This window comes from Leucoraja erinacea, unplaced genomic scaffold (genome assembly GCF_028641065.1).
Source record: "Leucoraja erinacea ecotype New England unplaced genomic scaffold, Leri_hhj_1 Leri_57S, whole genome shotgun sequence".
NCBI classification, from domain to species: Eukaryota; Metazoa; Chordata; class Chondrichthyes; order Rajiformes; family Rajidae; genus Leucoraja; species Leucoraja erinaceus.
In genome coordinates, this window is record NW_026576487.1 from 544,521 (window position 1) to 558,104 (window position 13,584).

The 13,584-nt window shown below is 46.5% G+C and overlaps 1 protein-coding gene across 1 annotated transcript in view; it reads right to left on the bottom strand.

Moving 5' to 3' along the window:
* The window catches only part of LOC129694216 (protein PRRC2A-like), a 144,231-nt gene that overhangs the window by 87,561 nt on the left and 43,086 nt on the right, over nucleotides 1-13,584 (bottom strand). Inside the window, 4 exon segments of the mRNA XM_055630932.1 lie at nucleotides 1,803-1,942; nucleotides 3,873-3,958; nucleotides 9,123-9,361; nucleotides 11,821-11,964. Coding sequence (XP_055486907.1) covers nucleotides 1,803-1,942; nucleotides 3,873-3,958; nucleotides 9,123-9,361; nucleotides 11,821-11,964 — 609 coding nt within the window.

Here is a 13,584-nt window from a genome sequence, read left to right on the forward strand (position 1 = left end):
CCGCTGAGTTACTCCAGTATTTTGTGTCTATCTTGAATATGATACTACCATAAGCAATTTGGGAACTTCTTTAACAGACAGACTTCTCTATTGGCTCACATCAATTCTACGCTAATTTAGAGATTTTGCTTTATTATTGTCGTGTGTATCGAGGCACAGGGGAAAGCTTTGTTTTACATGCTACTCAATCAGACAATAGACCAAAGTAGGCCATATCGGCCCTTCAAGCCAGCACCACCATTCACTGTGAGCATGGCTGATCATCCACATTCAGTATCCCGTTCCTGCCTTCTCCCCATATCCCTTGACTCAGCTATCTTTAAGAGCTTTATCTATCTCTTGAAAGCATTCATAGAATTGGCCTCCACCGCCCTCTGAGGCAGAGAATTCCACAGATTCACAACTTTATGGGTGAAAAGGTTTTTTCTCATCTCTGGTCTAAATGGCCTACCCCTTAGTCTTAAACTGTGGCCACTGGTTCTGGACTCCCCCAACATCGGAAACACGTTTCCTGCTCTAGCATGTCCAATCCCTTAATAATCTTATATGTTTCAATAAGATCCCCCCTCACCCTTCTAAACTCCAGAGTATACAAGCCCAGCCGCTCCATTCTCTCAGCATACGAGTCCCGCCATCCCAGGAATTAACCTTGTATACAAGCCCAGCCGCTCCATTCTCTCAGCATATGACAGTCCCGCCATCCCAGGAATTAACCTTGTAAACCTACACACACTCCGTCAATAGTAAGAATGTCCTTCCTCAAATTTAGGGGGCCAAAACTGCACAGAATACTCCAGGTGTGGTCTCGCTAGGGCCATGTACAACTGCAGAAGGACCTCTTTGTTCCTACACTCAACTCCTCTTGTTATGAAGGCCAACATGCCATTCATTTTCTTCACTGCCTGCTGTACCTGCATGCTTACTTTCAGTGTCTGAAGAAGAAGGACACCCAGATATCATTGTACTCCCCCTTTAATGGCGGTGCTGGCTCGAAGGGCCAAATGGCCTACTCCTGCACCTGTTGTCGATAACATTTCTAGTACCATGAGGTATCAAAGTTACTGCTCTCAAGTTATGCCAACTTCTGATGAGCTTAACCTTTAACCCAGCCTGCTTTGTGTTGATATAGGAAATGGAACCATTCATCTAGTTTCCCCAAGTCAAATTTGATAATGTAGATTATTAAAATGATACACCTTCAAATCCATAAAGCTGCTACCTTCATTTTTAAACTCATTGATGGGAATAAAGATATAAGAACGCATTAAAATCAAAAATGGTGACAACAAAAGTAGGTTGGACCATGCTGTTGAAGCGCTGAAGATGGAGGTCAAGAGAAAGAAAGCAAACCTCTCTGCCACAGAGGGTAGTCGAGGCCACAGTTCATTGGCTACATTTAAGAGGGAGTTAGATGTGGCCCTTGTGGCTAAGGGGATCAGGGGGTATGGAGAGAAGGCAGGTACGGGATACTGAGTTGGATGATCAGCCATGATCATATTGAATGGCGGTGCAGGCTCGAAGGGCCGAATGGCCTACTACTGCACCTAATTTCTATGTTTCTAAAAGAACAGTTAAATAGACAGCAGAATAAGTGTTAAAATGCACATTTTCTTTTAATTCGAAGATTAATTAGAAGGATTTTATGGTTTAACATTGACTCTGACAAGTTCACAATAAGAAGCTAGACAATGTCTGTGTCATGGAAGGGGTGTGTGACCTGGAATTCCAATTAGTAGAGGAGACCAAAATATTCAGCAGAAAGCAGTTACAGTGGCTTGTCTTCCAGTCCTCAGGAGGTTTACCTGCCCAGCCATCATCAGTCTCATTTTCAAGCTCATCAAACTCTTTCAAGTCGTCCTGTTTGAGGATGGAGGGTCGCTTTACTGCTTCAGTCATCCGCGTGGGATGCTGTGGTAATCGAGGTGCTGGAACACGAGGAAACCTGCGGAGAAAACAGAAGGGCATTTTATAGACCAGCTGACCACTTGGCAAAAAACGGGGCGCGCCCGTACCGCTGCATTGCCCCAGCATTTTGTGCGGAAAAGGCTGCAGAAAGTTGTGACCACTGCCCAGTCCATCACCGGCTCTGACCTCCCCACCATCGAGGGGATCTATCGCAGTTGCTGCCTCAAAAAGGCTGGCAGCATCATCAAGGACCCACACCATCCTGGTACACGCACTCATCTCCCCGCTGCCATCAGGTAGAAGGCACAGGAGCCTGAAATCCGCAACATCCTGGTTCAGGAACAGCTTCTTCCCCACAGCCATCATGCTATTAAACTCGCCAGTTTCTCCAGCATTTTTGTCTGCCTTCGATTTTCCAGCATCTGCAGTTCATTCTTAAACAAAACTCTGAACTATAACAGCCTATTGCACTTTATCTGTTTATTTGTGTATATTTATGGTCTATGCTATGTAGACACACTGAACTGTTCTGTATTTATGCCTACAATATTGTGTTGTGCTGAAGCAGAGCAAGAATTTCATTGTCCTATCTGGAACACATGACAATTACTCTCATGACTTGACTTGTGTCCATCTTTGGTGTAAACCACCATCTGCAGCTCAGTCTGAACAAGGGTCTCGACCCGAAACATCACCCAGAGATGCTGCCTGTCCCGCTGAGTTACTCCAGCATTTTGTGTCTATCTTCGGTGTAAGCCAGCATCTGCAGTGCTTGCCTCCTCACTAGTTAAAATGTGATGCTTTCAGAATTTGCCCTGTACACCTTTTAGTTTCCCCCTTCATTTTGCATGCGCAGGAACACCAAGATCTGGTCCCCAAGAAACACAAATTGGTCCTTTTCTCAAGTAATGAAGGTTTACAAATAGTGTGATTAATATCAAGTGGAAATGGTGTCCATTATAGCCAACCGTCCACTATAAACGACTAAAAGGGCAGTCACGGTGGCGCAGCGGTAGAATTGCTGCCTTACAGCGAATGCAGCGCCGGAGACCCGGGTTTCATCCCGACTACGGGTGCTGTCTGCAAGGAGTTTGTACATTCTCCCCGTGACCTGCATGGTCTTTTCCCCTTCACTCTGAACCCATGATCTCTGGGTGCTCTGGTTTCGTCCCACACTCCAAAGGGGTTGTAGGCTAATTGGCTTCGGTAAAAATTGCAAATTGTTCCTAGCGTGTAGGATAGTGCTAGTGTAAGGGGAAAGAACTGGTCGGCCCGGACTCCGTGGGCCGAAGGGCCTGTTCCCGCGCTGTATCTCTAAACTAAACTAGCTGCAGGGCACAGGATGGGAATGAAACCATTACGTTCTGGCTCAAATACCACTGAGACATGGCTAGAACCGGTCCATAAAAGAACCAAACTGTGAAGTCCCAATGTACAGACCTCTATATTGCAGGGGCCGCAGAACGTTTTTGAAAGTGGGGGGGGGGGGGGGGGGGGGGGGGTTGCTGAGCGATCACTGATCACCCGCCTCGGCCATCCCCCAACTCAAACAGTATGCCCCCCCCCCCCTCTCGGGGCCGACTCTCTCTCTCTCTCTTGGGGCCCACCGTCCCTCCCTTCCACTCAGCGGCTAATCACAGCGCTTCATTCACTGCCCCATATGTTGACTGTGAACCGCGCTGTGGTTGGCCGCTGAGCGGAGGGAGGGTTTTGGGAGGGTGGCGGCGCAGTCGGTTCCCGCCACGGCTGGGCGTGGCTTTGCCGCACTCACCGTGCGCTTGTTCTGAGATTCTGGATGTCGGAGGTCCTCAGAAGAAGAGAAAAATACGCCCGCGGGCCGGATAATTTTGGCTTATGAAGCACGTCTCGCCAAAAAAGCGGAGGGGCTGCAACTCCCCAACCCCCCTCCCGGTTCCGTGCCCCATGTATAGCACTATAACAAGATAGCGTAACCAGAGAGAACCTACTTGCTGGCGTCGGGTGATGGGTATCTGTATTGTCCCTGTGGTCCGTAAGGTGTCGGAAACGGTAAACCACAATATGGAGGATACATCTGGAAAAAAAGAGCAAAAGACTAGGATCAAAAGAAGTTTCCAATTACTATCGGGACTGTCATATGCTGAGAGAATGGAGCAGCTGGGCTTGTACATTCTGGAGTTTAGAAGGATGAGAGGGGATCTTATTGAAACATATAAGATTATTAAGGGTTTGGACACGCTAGAGGCAGGAAACATGATCCCGATGTTGGGGGAGTCCAGAACAAGGGGCCACACAGTTTAAGAATAAGGGGTCAGCCATTTAGAACGGAGATGAGGAAACACTTTCTCCACACAGAGAGTTGTGAGTCTGTGGAATTCTCTGCTTCAGAGGGCGGTGGAGGCCGGTTCCCTGGATACTTTCAAGAGAGAGCTAGATAGGGTTCTTAGAGAAAGCGGAGTCAGGGGATATGAGGAGAAGGCAGGAATGGGGTACTGTTTGGGGATGATCAGCCATGATCACATTGAATGGCGGTGCTGGCACGAACCTATTGTCTATTACTAGATTTTTTTTATTTTTTTAAATTTTTTTTTTTAAAAAAGAGCCTTCAAGCTAGATAAAAGGTAAGAGCCCTCAAGCTAGATAAAAGGTAACCAGTGTCCTGGCAGTACTTCAAAAGAAAATAATTTGTTTTTGTATGGTCTAGTCATGTTTCAGACATTCAGAACTGCATCAGATCCAGTCGATGTAAAACAGTTAGTGATGTGCAATTCAACAGGACAGACATTTTCTCAACAACATTAATAATATACCAGTTAATAGAATTGATCCAAGACAGAAATTGGATTACAAATCCTACACCTCCTGCCCTTTGATTCCCCCATTACACAGCCCCTTTCCCAAGGTAACTCCATCAGAGTTGTTTACAAAGGCAAAGAGATGCAATTCCCAGAGCCAGTGTGGAATCGATAGTGTTCAGGCCTTCAGGTCAAACTGTACCGACCTGGATCAAACCAACAGACAGCTAGTTCAAAGCTTATTTTCACTTCACTTTGTTGAAATGTTGATTTTGGTCACAGATGAAATGGGTCACTGGATTTTCATAACGCCTTTGCTTCAACTTCAGTTTTGTTATATTTTAGGCTCGTGCTCAAAGAATGGTTATCAAATGATATACCCTTGGGTATGGACGACTGCTTTTTATGAATGAGATATTTTTGAAGTTTGAAATCCAGTCAAAACTAAAATGCTTAACTTTCCCCAAATCTATCCTCTCTCTCTACAGGTCCATAAATGCATGTTTGTGCAAAATCATGAGGGGAATGGAACAGGCATGTGCACGGTCTTGGTTCTTGGTTCTTGGTTTCTTGGTCCTCCAAAATATTCCAAATGGAATTTAAACTGGAGGTGGTGAAGGGAGGGCTTAAGCCAGAAAGGGTTATTGGGAAGAAAGAGCTACTTTAAATTTCGTTGCATCTGGTTGGGTAACTATAGTTGGGTGGAGATTATTCCATGCTTTAATTGTGCGGGGGAAGAACGAATTGCTGTACACATCTGTCTTTGTAGCTGGGATCACAAATTGGATCGAATGCCCTCGTCTGCTCCTAATTGGTTTGGGTTTGGTGTAGGTCTTGTAGTCTATGTCGAGCTGACCATTTAACATTTTGTAAAAACAGGTCAAACGGTGAGCTTCACGTGTGTCTGTCTTGGAGAGGGTTCCTTCCACCCCAGAGAATTCAGAAGTTTGGTGACACTCTCTTCTCTCTCATAGGTTTAACAAATCGAGCTGCCTGTCTTTGGACACGTTCGATGGAAGAAATGTTTTTATTTGTGTATGGGTCCCATGCTGCAACTGCGTAGTCCAAATAAGGTCTAATGAGGGTGAAGTATAGCCTCTCCTTGACAGAAGTTGAACAATGATGAAAGTTGCGCCTCAGAAAGTTTAGGACACCTGTTGCTTTCACCGTTGCATGACGAGTGACCATTCCAACACAGATTATTCTGCAATTTGATGCCAAGATACTTGGTTTGTTTGGATTCTTCAAGGGTGTCACCAAGTATATTGTAAGATGTTTCGCCTGGATTCCTCTTTCTGGTGAGACGCATAGTTTCACATTTGGAAGCGTTGAACTGCATGCCCCATTGTTGTGACCACTCAACCATAGTACCGAGATCCTTTTGGAGAGCATCTTCATCATCAGCTGACTTAATTGGACGGTACAGCAAGCAATCATCAGCGAATAGTCTGGTCGTACTTGCGACTTTTTCATGGATGTCATTTATGTAAAGCAAAAATAGGTGTGGGCCAAGTACTGTGCCCTGTGGTGTACCACTCAACACTGGATGCCAATTGGAGCTCTTTCCGTTCACACACACACGCTGAAGACGTTTTGTCAGGAAACTGGAAATCCATTGTTTCGTGTTGGAACGAATACCATAGAAGCCAAGCTTCCGAAGCAGTCTCTGGTGTGGGATGACATCAAATGCTTTAGAAAAGTCCAGCACAACTAAATCCGTGATGACGTTACTATCAAGGTGCTTGGCCAGGTCATTTGTCGTCAGGATAAGCTGAGACTCGCATGATCTATTGCTTTTGCCCAGAGAATGGGAAATTGAGAACCAAGGGGCATAGGTTTAAGGTGTGGAGGAGGAAGGGAGAAGAGATTTAATAGGAACCCGAGGGGTAACGTTAAAAACATCTTATTTGCACAAAGGGTGGTGAGTGTATGGAACGAGCAGCCAGAGGAGGTAGTTGAGGCAGATACTGTCGCAATGTTTAAGAAACAGTGGTGCAGTCATGGTGGCGCAGCGGTAGAGTTGCTGCCTTAAGGGCCTGTCCCAACACCGCGACTTTTCAACGACTGGCTTTGACCTTCATGTTCGAGGGCACTCGCCTGAAACACCTCTAGCTGGATCCACCATCAATGATGAAACCGAGAGTTGGATAGACTGTCAGCGCACACACACACACACACTGCAAAGGCGGGGGCCAGGGAAAGCGGGGGAGCGATGACTGAAATTCACACCCGCGATGAACAGGAAGGTAAAAGTACAGTAAGTCCTTTGGAGAGCGCGGGGAGTGAAGGGGGAGGAGAAGGGGGAAGAAGAAGTTGAGGCTGTATGGTCGTGAGAGGTCTCCTATGGTCGTTAGAGGTCTCCAAAGAGACGTAGCGTCTTTCTGGTCGCCGCTGAATTATCCACATTGAAAATTTCGGCGAGCTATGACGGGTGCCGGCAGTCGCCTGTAAAGGTTGCGCAAGTGGGACAGGCCCTTTATCTCAAGTAACTAATTCACAGGTGACAACTCTAACAAGGTACCCGTTTTACAACATGATAAAACCTTTGGTGAACTGGATAAACCATTTAAAAGCGTGTGTGCGTGTGTGGAATGTATGGGAATCGCTGGTCGGTGTGGACTCAGTGGGCGGACGGGCCGGTTTCAGTGCTGCGTCTTTAAACTAAACAAGATATCCACTTGACTTCAGAGCACCTTCCAGCTGTCACTGGATGGCAACATCATGTGAATGACTAGAACACTGGAGTCAGATTACTGATCTAAGTGTGAACGTTCGACTGCCCGACAGAGCCAGTGATGGTGCTGGAGATCAGACTATTTGTTATACCACACACTCATTGATCCACCAAGTTAAGTGCACCTTGGCTGTAAGGAATTTGGCTGTGGGGCAGTTAGCGGACAGTTTGCTTCATCAGATCACATGTAATGAGATATTATTTTCATTCATAACGACAGGGCTGTGGAGTCAATACCCAAAACACCCGACTCTAACTCCATGATTTCTTGTGTATCCGACTCCTAGATATAATAATTCTAAATCTGCCATGATGACATTGCACAAGATGGCATTTCATAAGGACCATCAGTCTACCTTTTAAACCCATGTCCTTAAAGTTTTGAGTCTAATGGTCGTAGCTATGCTATTGTGGCTTTTTTGTTGTTTATCCTTGGAAAAAAAACATAATTCATCATGCTAAAAGAAAAAGATTACAGAAAGGCCTATGACAAAATTAAAATTCCATTGTACCTGTATTAAAAACAAATTATAAAAGCCTTACTCCAAAATGTATTAAACTAAGGCCACAGGTAGGAGCTAAATGGCAAAATTATGACAAAAACAATTCTCAAGTGCAATAGAAATTAAAAGTAAATGCACAGGAGTTAAGTTTGCTACAAAAGTACATACCTAAAATGTATTGGAGAAACTCAGCAGGTGAGGCAGCATCTATGGAGCCGTAGATGCTGCCTCACCTGCTGAGGTTCTCCAGCATTTTTGCCTCCCTTCGATATTCCAGCATCTGCAGTTCCTTTTTAAACACACCTAAAATGTATTAATAACGTGCTCAGGAACGGAACTGCTTCTGCCAGATCCTCCTTCATTGAAGCCCTTAAATCAGATTTAACTATTTTCAGTGTGGAGAACAGTCTCTCCACGCTGACCTGAGTGGGTGGTGTGACTGTAACTATCACCTGGAGTACTGTGTGCAGTTTTGGTCCCCTAATTTGAGGAAGGACATTCTTGTTGAGGGAGTGCAGCGTAGGTTTACAAGGTTAATTCCCGGGATGGCGGGACTGTCATATGTTGACAGAATGGAGCGGCTGGGCTTGTACACTCTGGAGTTTAGAAGGAAGAGAGGGGATCTTATTGAAACATTTAAGATTGTTAAGGGTTTGGACACGCTAGAGGCAGGAAACATGTTCCTGATGTCGGGGGAGTCCAGAACCAAGGGCCACAGTTTAAGAATAAGGGGTAAGCCATTTAGAACGGAGACGAGGAAACACTTTTTCCTCACAGAGAGTTGTGAGTCTGTGGAATTCTTTGCCTCAGGGGGCGGTGGAGGCCGGTTCTCTGGATACTTTCAAGAGAGAGCTAGTTAGGGATCTTAAAGATAGCGGAGTCAGGGGATATGGGGAGAAGGCAGGAACGGGCTACTGATTGGGGATGATCAGCCATGATCACATTGAATGACACCATGAGCACCTATTGCCTATTGTCTAAAATCCAAAGTGGGATTTTTTTCCGATTTACGTAGTCTCTGAAATTTATGTTGGAGTCGGAGTCGGAGTCGGGACTTTTTTTTACCAACTCCGGTAGCACCAAAGTTGCTCGGAATCTGACTTGACGACTCCACAGCCCTGTAGAACTATAACTCTAATGAGGAAGATTTCCTCCTGCTCCCGTTACCCGTCAATCGTCGTCTGTTCAAAGTTCTTGGTTACTTACAAAAGCCGGCATCATCCCCCTGTATGGTGGAGGGTAGGGCTGGGGAACTGCCTGCTGGGGCACGCCGCTCCCTGATCTAGGTGGTTGTTCGGCCATCCTCGCAGGCACTTTCGGGTCGGCTGAGGATGCTATAGAGCTTGCTGCTTCTTCTGAGCTTAGCTCTTTGGTTTCCCCCTCGATCAAAGAGACACCCGGAGCACCCAAGTTCCGCCCACCACCCTCCCTCCAGCTGGTCACATCTGCAAGGAAGGAGAAAAGTCAAGATGCTACAGATACACAAGATACACAAATCGGGCGGTCACTGTGGTGCAGTGGTAGAGTTACTGCCTTACAGCGAGACCCGGGTTCCATCCCGACTACGGGTACTGTCTGTACGTTCTCCACGTAGGTTTTCTCCGGGATCTTTGGTTTCCTACCACACTCCAAAGACGTGCGTACAGTAGGGGTCGGCAACCTTGTTCTCCATTGGGGCCGGGGCGGACGCATGTCTGTGAGCGGATGGCGGGCCACATCTATCACATGTACACATGGATCCTGCCCCGGATGGCAGGCATCACATGTTCACAGAAGGTAGACGAAAATTACTGGAGAAACTCAGCGGGTGAGGCAGCCTCATGCAATCTTTGCAGGTCTCACCCGCTGAGTTTCTCCAGCATTTTTGTGTATCTTCGATTTTTTCCAGCATCTTAAACGTGTCCACAGAAGGTGCGCGGGCGTGGTGGTGGCTTTGCGCAGGATGTGATACAGCCAGCACCTGGCTGCTGCTCGGGGTGCCCAGTGGGCCGGATGGTTACGGGTGGGGGAATAAACCGCCTGCGGGCCGGATGATTTCGGGTTACGGGCCCCATTCGGCACTGGGGCCGTAGGTTGCCGACGTCTGACGTACTGGTTTGTAGGTTAATTGGATTGTTAATTGTATAATAAAATTGTCCCTAAAGGGTGTAGGATAGTGTTAATGTGCGGGGATCATTGGTTAGTGCGGACCCAGTGGACCGAAGGGCCTGTTCCCGCGCTGTATCTCTAAAACAAAAATGGGCATCACCGGTAGCTTCAAATCAATGTACCAATTGTGTTGCAGTGCCTGTAAATAAAGTCTCATACGCATTGAGCGGAAATTGTCAAGAGTGTTTAATTGTCATATTGACAGAGCAATGGGATTCTTAAACCCCTGTCCCACGGTACGGGTTCATTCCAAGAGCTCTCCCCGAATTTGCCCCGCTTCGAACTCGGAGATTTACGGTAATGGCCACTCGTCGGTACTCGGGGCTCTCGTGGACATTTTTCAACATGTTGAAAAATCTTCACGAGTCTTCCCGTGCTTACCGGCCGTTAGCGAGTCTTGCCGAGTACCTGCCGTTAGCGTTACGAGCCGCTAAGAGACGTCCCCGAGCTCCGACGTACCTGCTACGTTCATTCTCTGTGCTTACCACGAGTTTGATTTTTTTTTTAAACTCCGGAGAACTCTTGGAATGAACTCGTACAGTGGGACAGGGCTATTACATTCTGCAGCTTAACAGGACTGCAAGCACATTATAAATCTAATAAAATAATAACAAAATAATAACCTTAATCCTAGTGCAAAAACACTATGTCCATAGTGCATCCAAAGATATTCCAATCTGAAGAAGGCTCCGTGTTCACCTGACCCGCTGAACTACTCGAGTGCTGTGTCTTTTTTTGTAAACCAGCATCTGCAGTGTCTAGTTCCACACTTCAAAACTCCCTGGTTCAGTGGAGGTTAGTGTTGTGTAGTGTTCAAGAGCTCAATTGGAAATTGGAAGGTCCTTTCCTGCTCCCCAGAAGCTCCGAATTCCTCTCGACTTCTGACTGAAGAACTCGCAATTCTTCAGCATCTCACAAACTAATCATGCTTTGTGTGATGCTTAAGAAGGAACTGCAGATGCTGGAAAATTCGAAGGTAGATAAAAATGCCGGTGAAACTCAGCGGGTGAGGCAGCATCTATGGAGCGTAGGAAAAGGTGACGTTTCGGGTCGAGACCCTTCTTCAGATTGGAATATCTTTGGTTGCACTACGGATATAGTGTTTTTGCACTAGGATTAAGTGTGATCTTGTGTGATTTTGTTTTTAGCTAGAATATGCAAAATCTTTTAGGACCGAGATGAGGAAAACCTTTTTCACACAGAAAGTGGTGAATCTCTGGAATTCTCTCCCGCAGAAGGTAGTTGAGGCCAGTTCATTGGCTATATTTAAGAGGGAGTTAGATGTGGCCCTTGTGGCTAAAGGGATCAGGGGGTATGGAGAGAAGGCAGGTACGGGATACTGAGTTGGATGATCAGCCATGATCATATTGAATGGCGGTGCTGGCTCGAACGGCCGAATGGCCTACTCCTGCACCTATTTTCTATGTTTCTTCTTGTTTGATTAGTGATGGTGTCAGGGGTTATGGGGAGAAGGCAGGAAAATGGGGTTGGGAGGGAGTGATAGATCAGCCATGATTGAATGGCGCAGTGGACATGATGGGCCGAATGGCCCAATTCTGCTCCTTTCACGAATGACCTTATGGTTTACTAGATTCATATCTGAAAGGTGCAGGTTGTCTTATCAGAAGAGAACGTACATGGAGAGGATGTTTCATCCCATGGGAGAATAGAGGGAAATGATCCTCCTGCGAATATCACACAAAGTCCCACGTGTAATAAAAAAACAACCACAAACCCAGACAGACCAGAGACTTACTTTGAGGGCGGAGGCTTGGTCCGGGCCCATACGACTGATCTGCAATGTCCCTTTCTCTGCCAACTTTGTCCTGATCTCCAGCCGCTTGAAGGGTTGGAAATTCCTCGCGAGAGAATGGCGACTGTTGGTTTGATCCCTTTCCACCTGAGCACAAGAGATTTTTTATTAAAAGAAAATTCAACTGGACCCCAAACAGAATTCCACTACAAAAAGAGAAGCCCCTCTCACACCAAAAGCTCCAAGCTTCGTTCAGCTTATTGTCACGTGTGCCGAGGTGCAGTGGAAACATTTTGTCGCCTGCTAGCCAGACAAGCGGGCCACCCACAGCGTACAAATACAGGATAAAGGGAATAATGTGGATAACGTTTAGTGCAAGATAAAGCCAGTAAAGTCTGATCAAAGATAGTCCAAGGGTCTCCAAGGGTTAACCACCTTAGCAAAAACAGGAAGGCAGATTACTATCTAAATGGTGCCAAGTTGGGAAAAGTGGAAGTACAAGAAGATCTGGGGGTCCTTGTTCATCAGTCAATGAAAGTGGGCATGCAGGTACAGCAGGCAGTGAAGAAAGCGAATGGCACGTTGGCCTTTATAACAAGAGGAGTTGAATATAGGAGGAAAGAGGTCCTTCTGCAGTTGTACAGGGTCCTAGTGAGACCACATCTGGAGTATTGTGTGCAGTTTTGGTCCCCTAAATTGAGGAAGGACATTCTTGCTATTGAGGAAATGCAGCGTAGGTTTACAAGGTTAATTTCCGGGATGGCGGGATTGTCATATGCTGAGAGAATGGAGCAGCTGGGCTTGTATACTCTGGAGTTTAGAAGGATGAGAGGTTATCTTATTGAAACATGTAAGATTGTTAAGGGTTTGGACACGCTAGAGGCAGGAAACATGTTCCCGATGTTGGGGGAGTCCAGAACCAGGGCCCACACAGTTTAAGAATAAGGGGTAAGCCATTTAGAATGGAGACGAGGAAACACTTTTTCACACAGTAGTCACATACATTTTTATCTTTTTTGTTTCAGCTATGTTTACAAGCACTACTAAAGGATGTGGGAGGAAACCGGAGCACCTGGAGGAAACCCACGCACTCACAGCGAGAATGCACAATCTCCACAGACAGTAGCAGCGGTCACAATCAAACCTGGGTCTCTGGCGCGTTGAGGAAGCGACTCTACCAGCTGTACCTCTGCGCTCAAGTGTAACCAGGAGTGGAAAGTCTATAAACAGCATCTCAAACAATGCAGTTATGCTCTCATACACTGAAGTGGAGGCCAGAATACACCCTCTGCCATCCACTTTCTGAAGCAGAACAAAGCAAGCTTACTTTAGACACAAAATGCTGGAGTAACTCAGCGGGAAGGCAGCATCTCTGGAGAGAAGGAATGGGTGGCGTTTCGGGTCAAGTCCATGAGTCTGGAGACCAGAAACGTCACCGATTCCTTCTCTCCAGAGACGCTGCCTTCCCGCTGAGTTACTCCAGCATTTTGTGTCTACCTTCGATTTAAACCAGCATTTGCAGTTCTTTCTTACACATTTTTTCATATTGACTTACCCCAACTTCTCTGCTCTGCCTGTTTCCTATAGCTTTCAAATTCCCTATCTTTTTAAACATTTATCTGTCTCCAGTGAGAAATATTAGCTCGACCCGAAACGTCACCCATTCCTTCTCTCCAGAGATGCTGCCTGTCCCGCTGAGTTACTCCAGCAGGTTGTGTCTCCCTATGGAAACAAGGTTTATCGGCACATCGAGTCAACACCGACCAG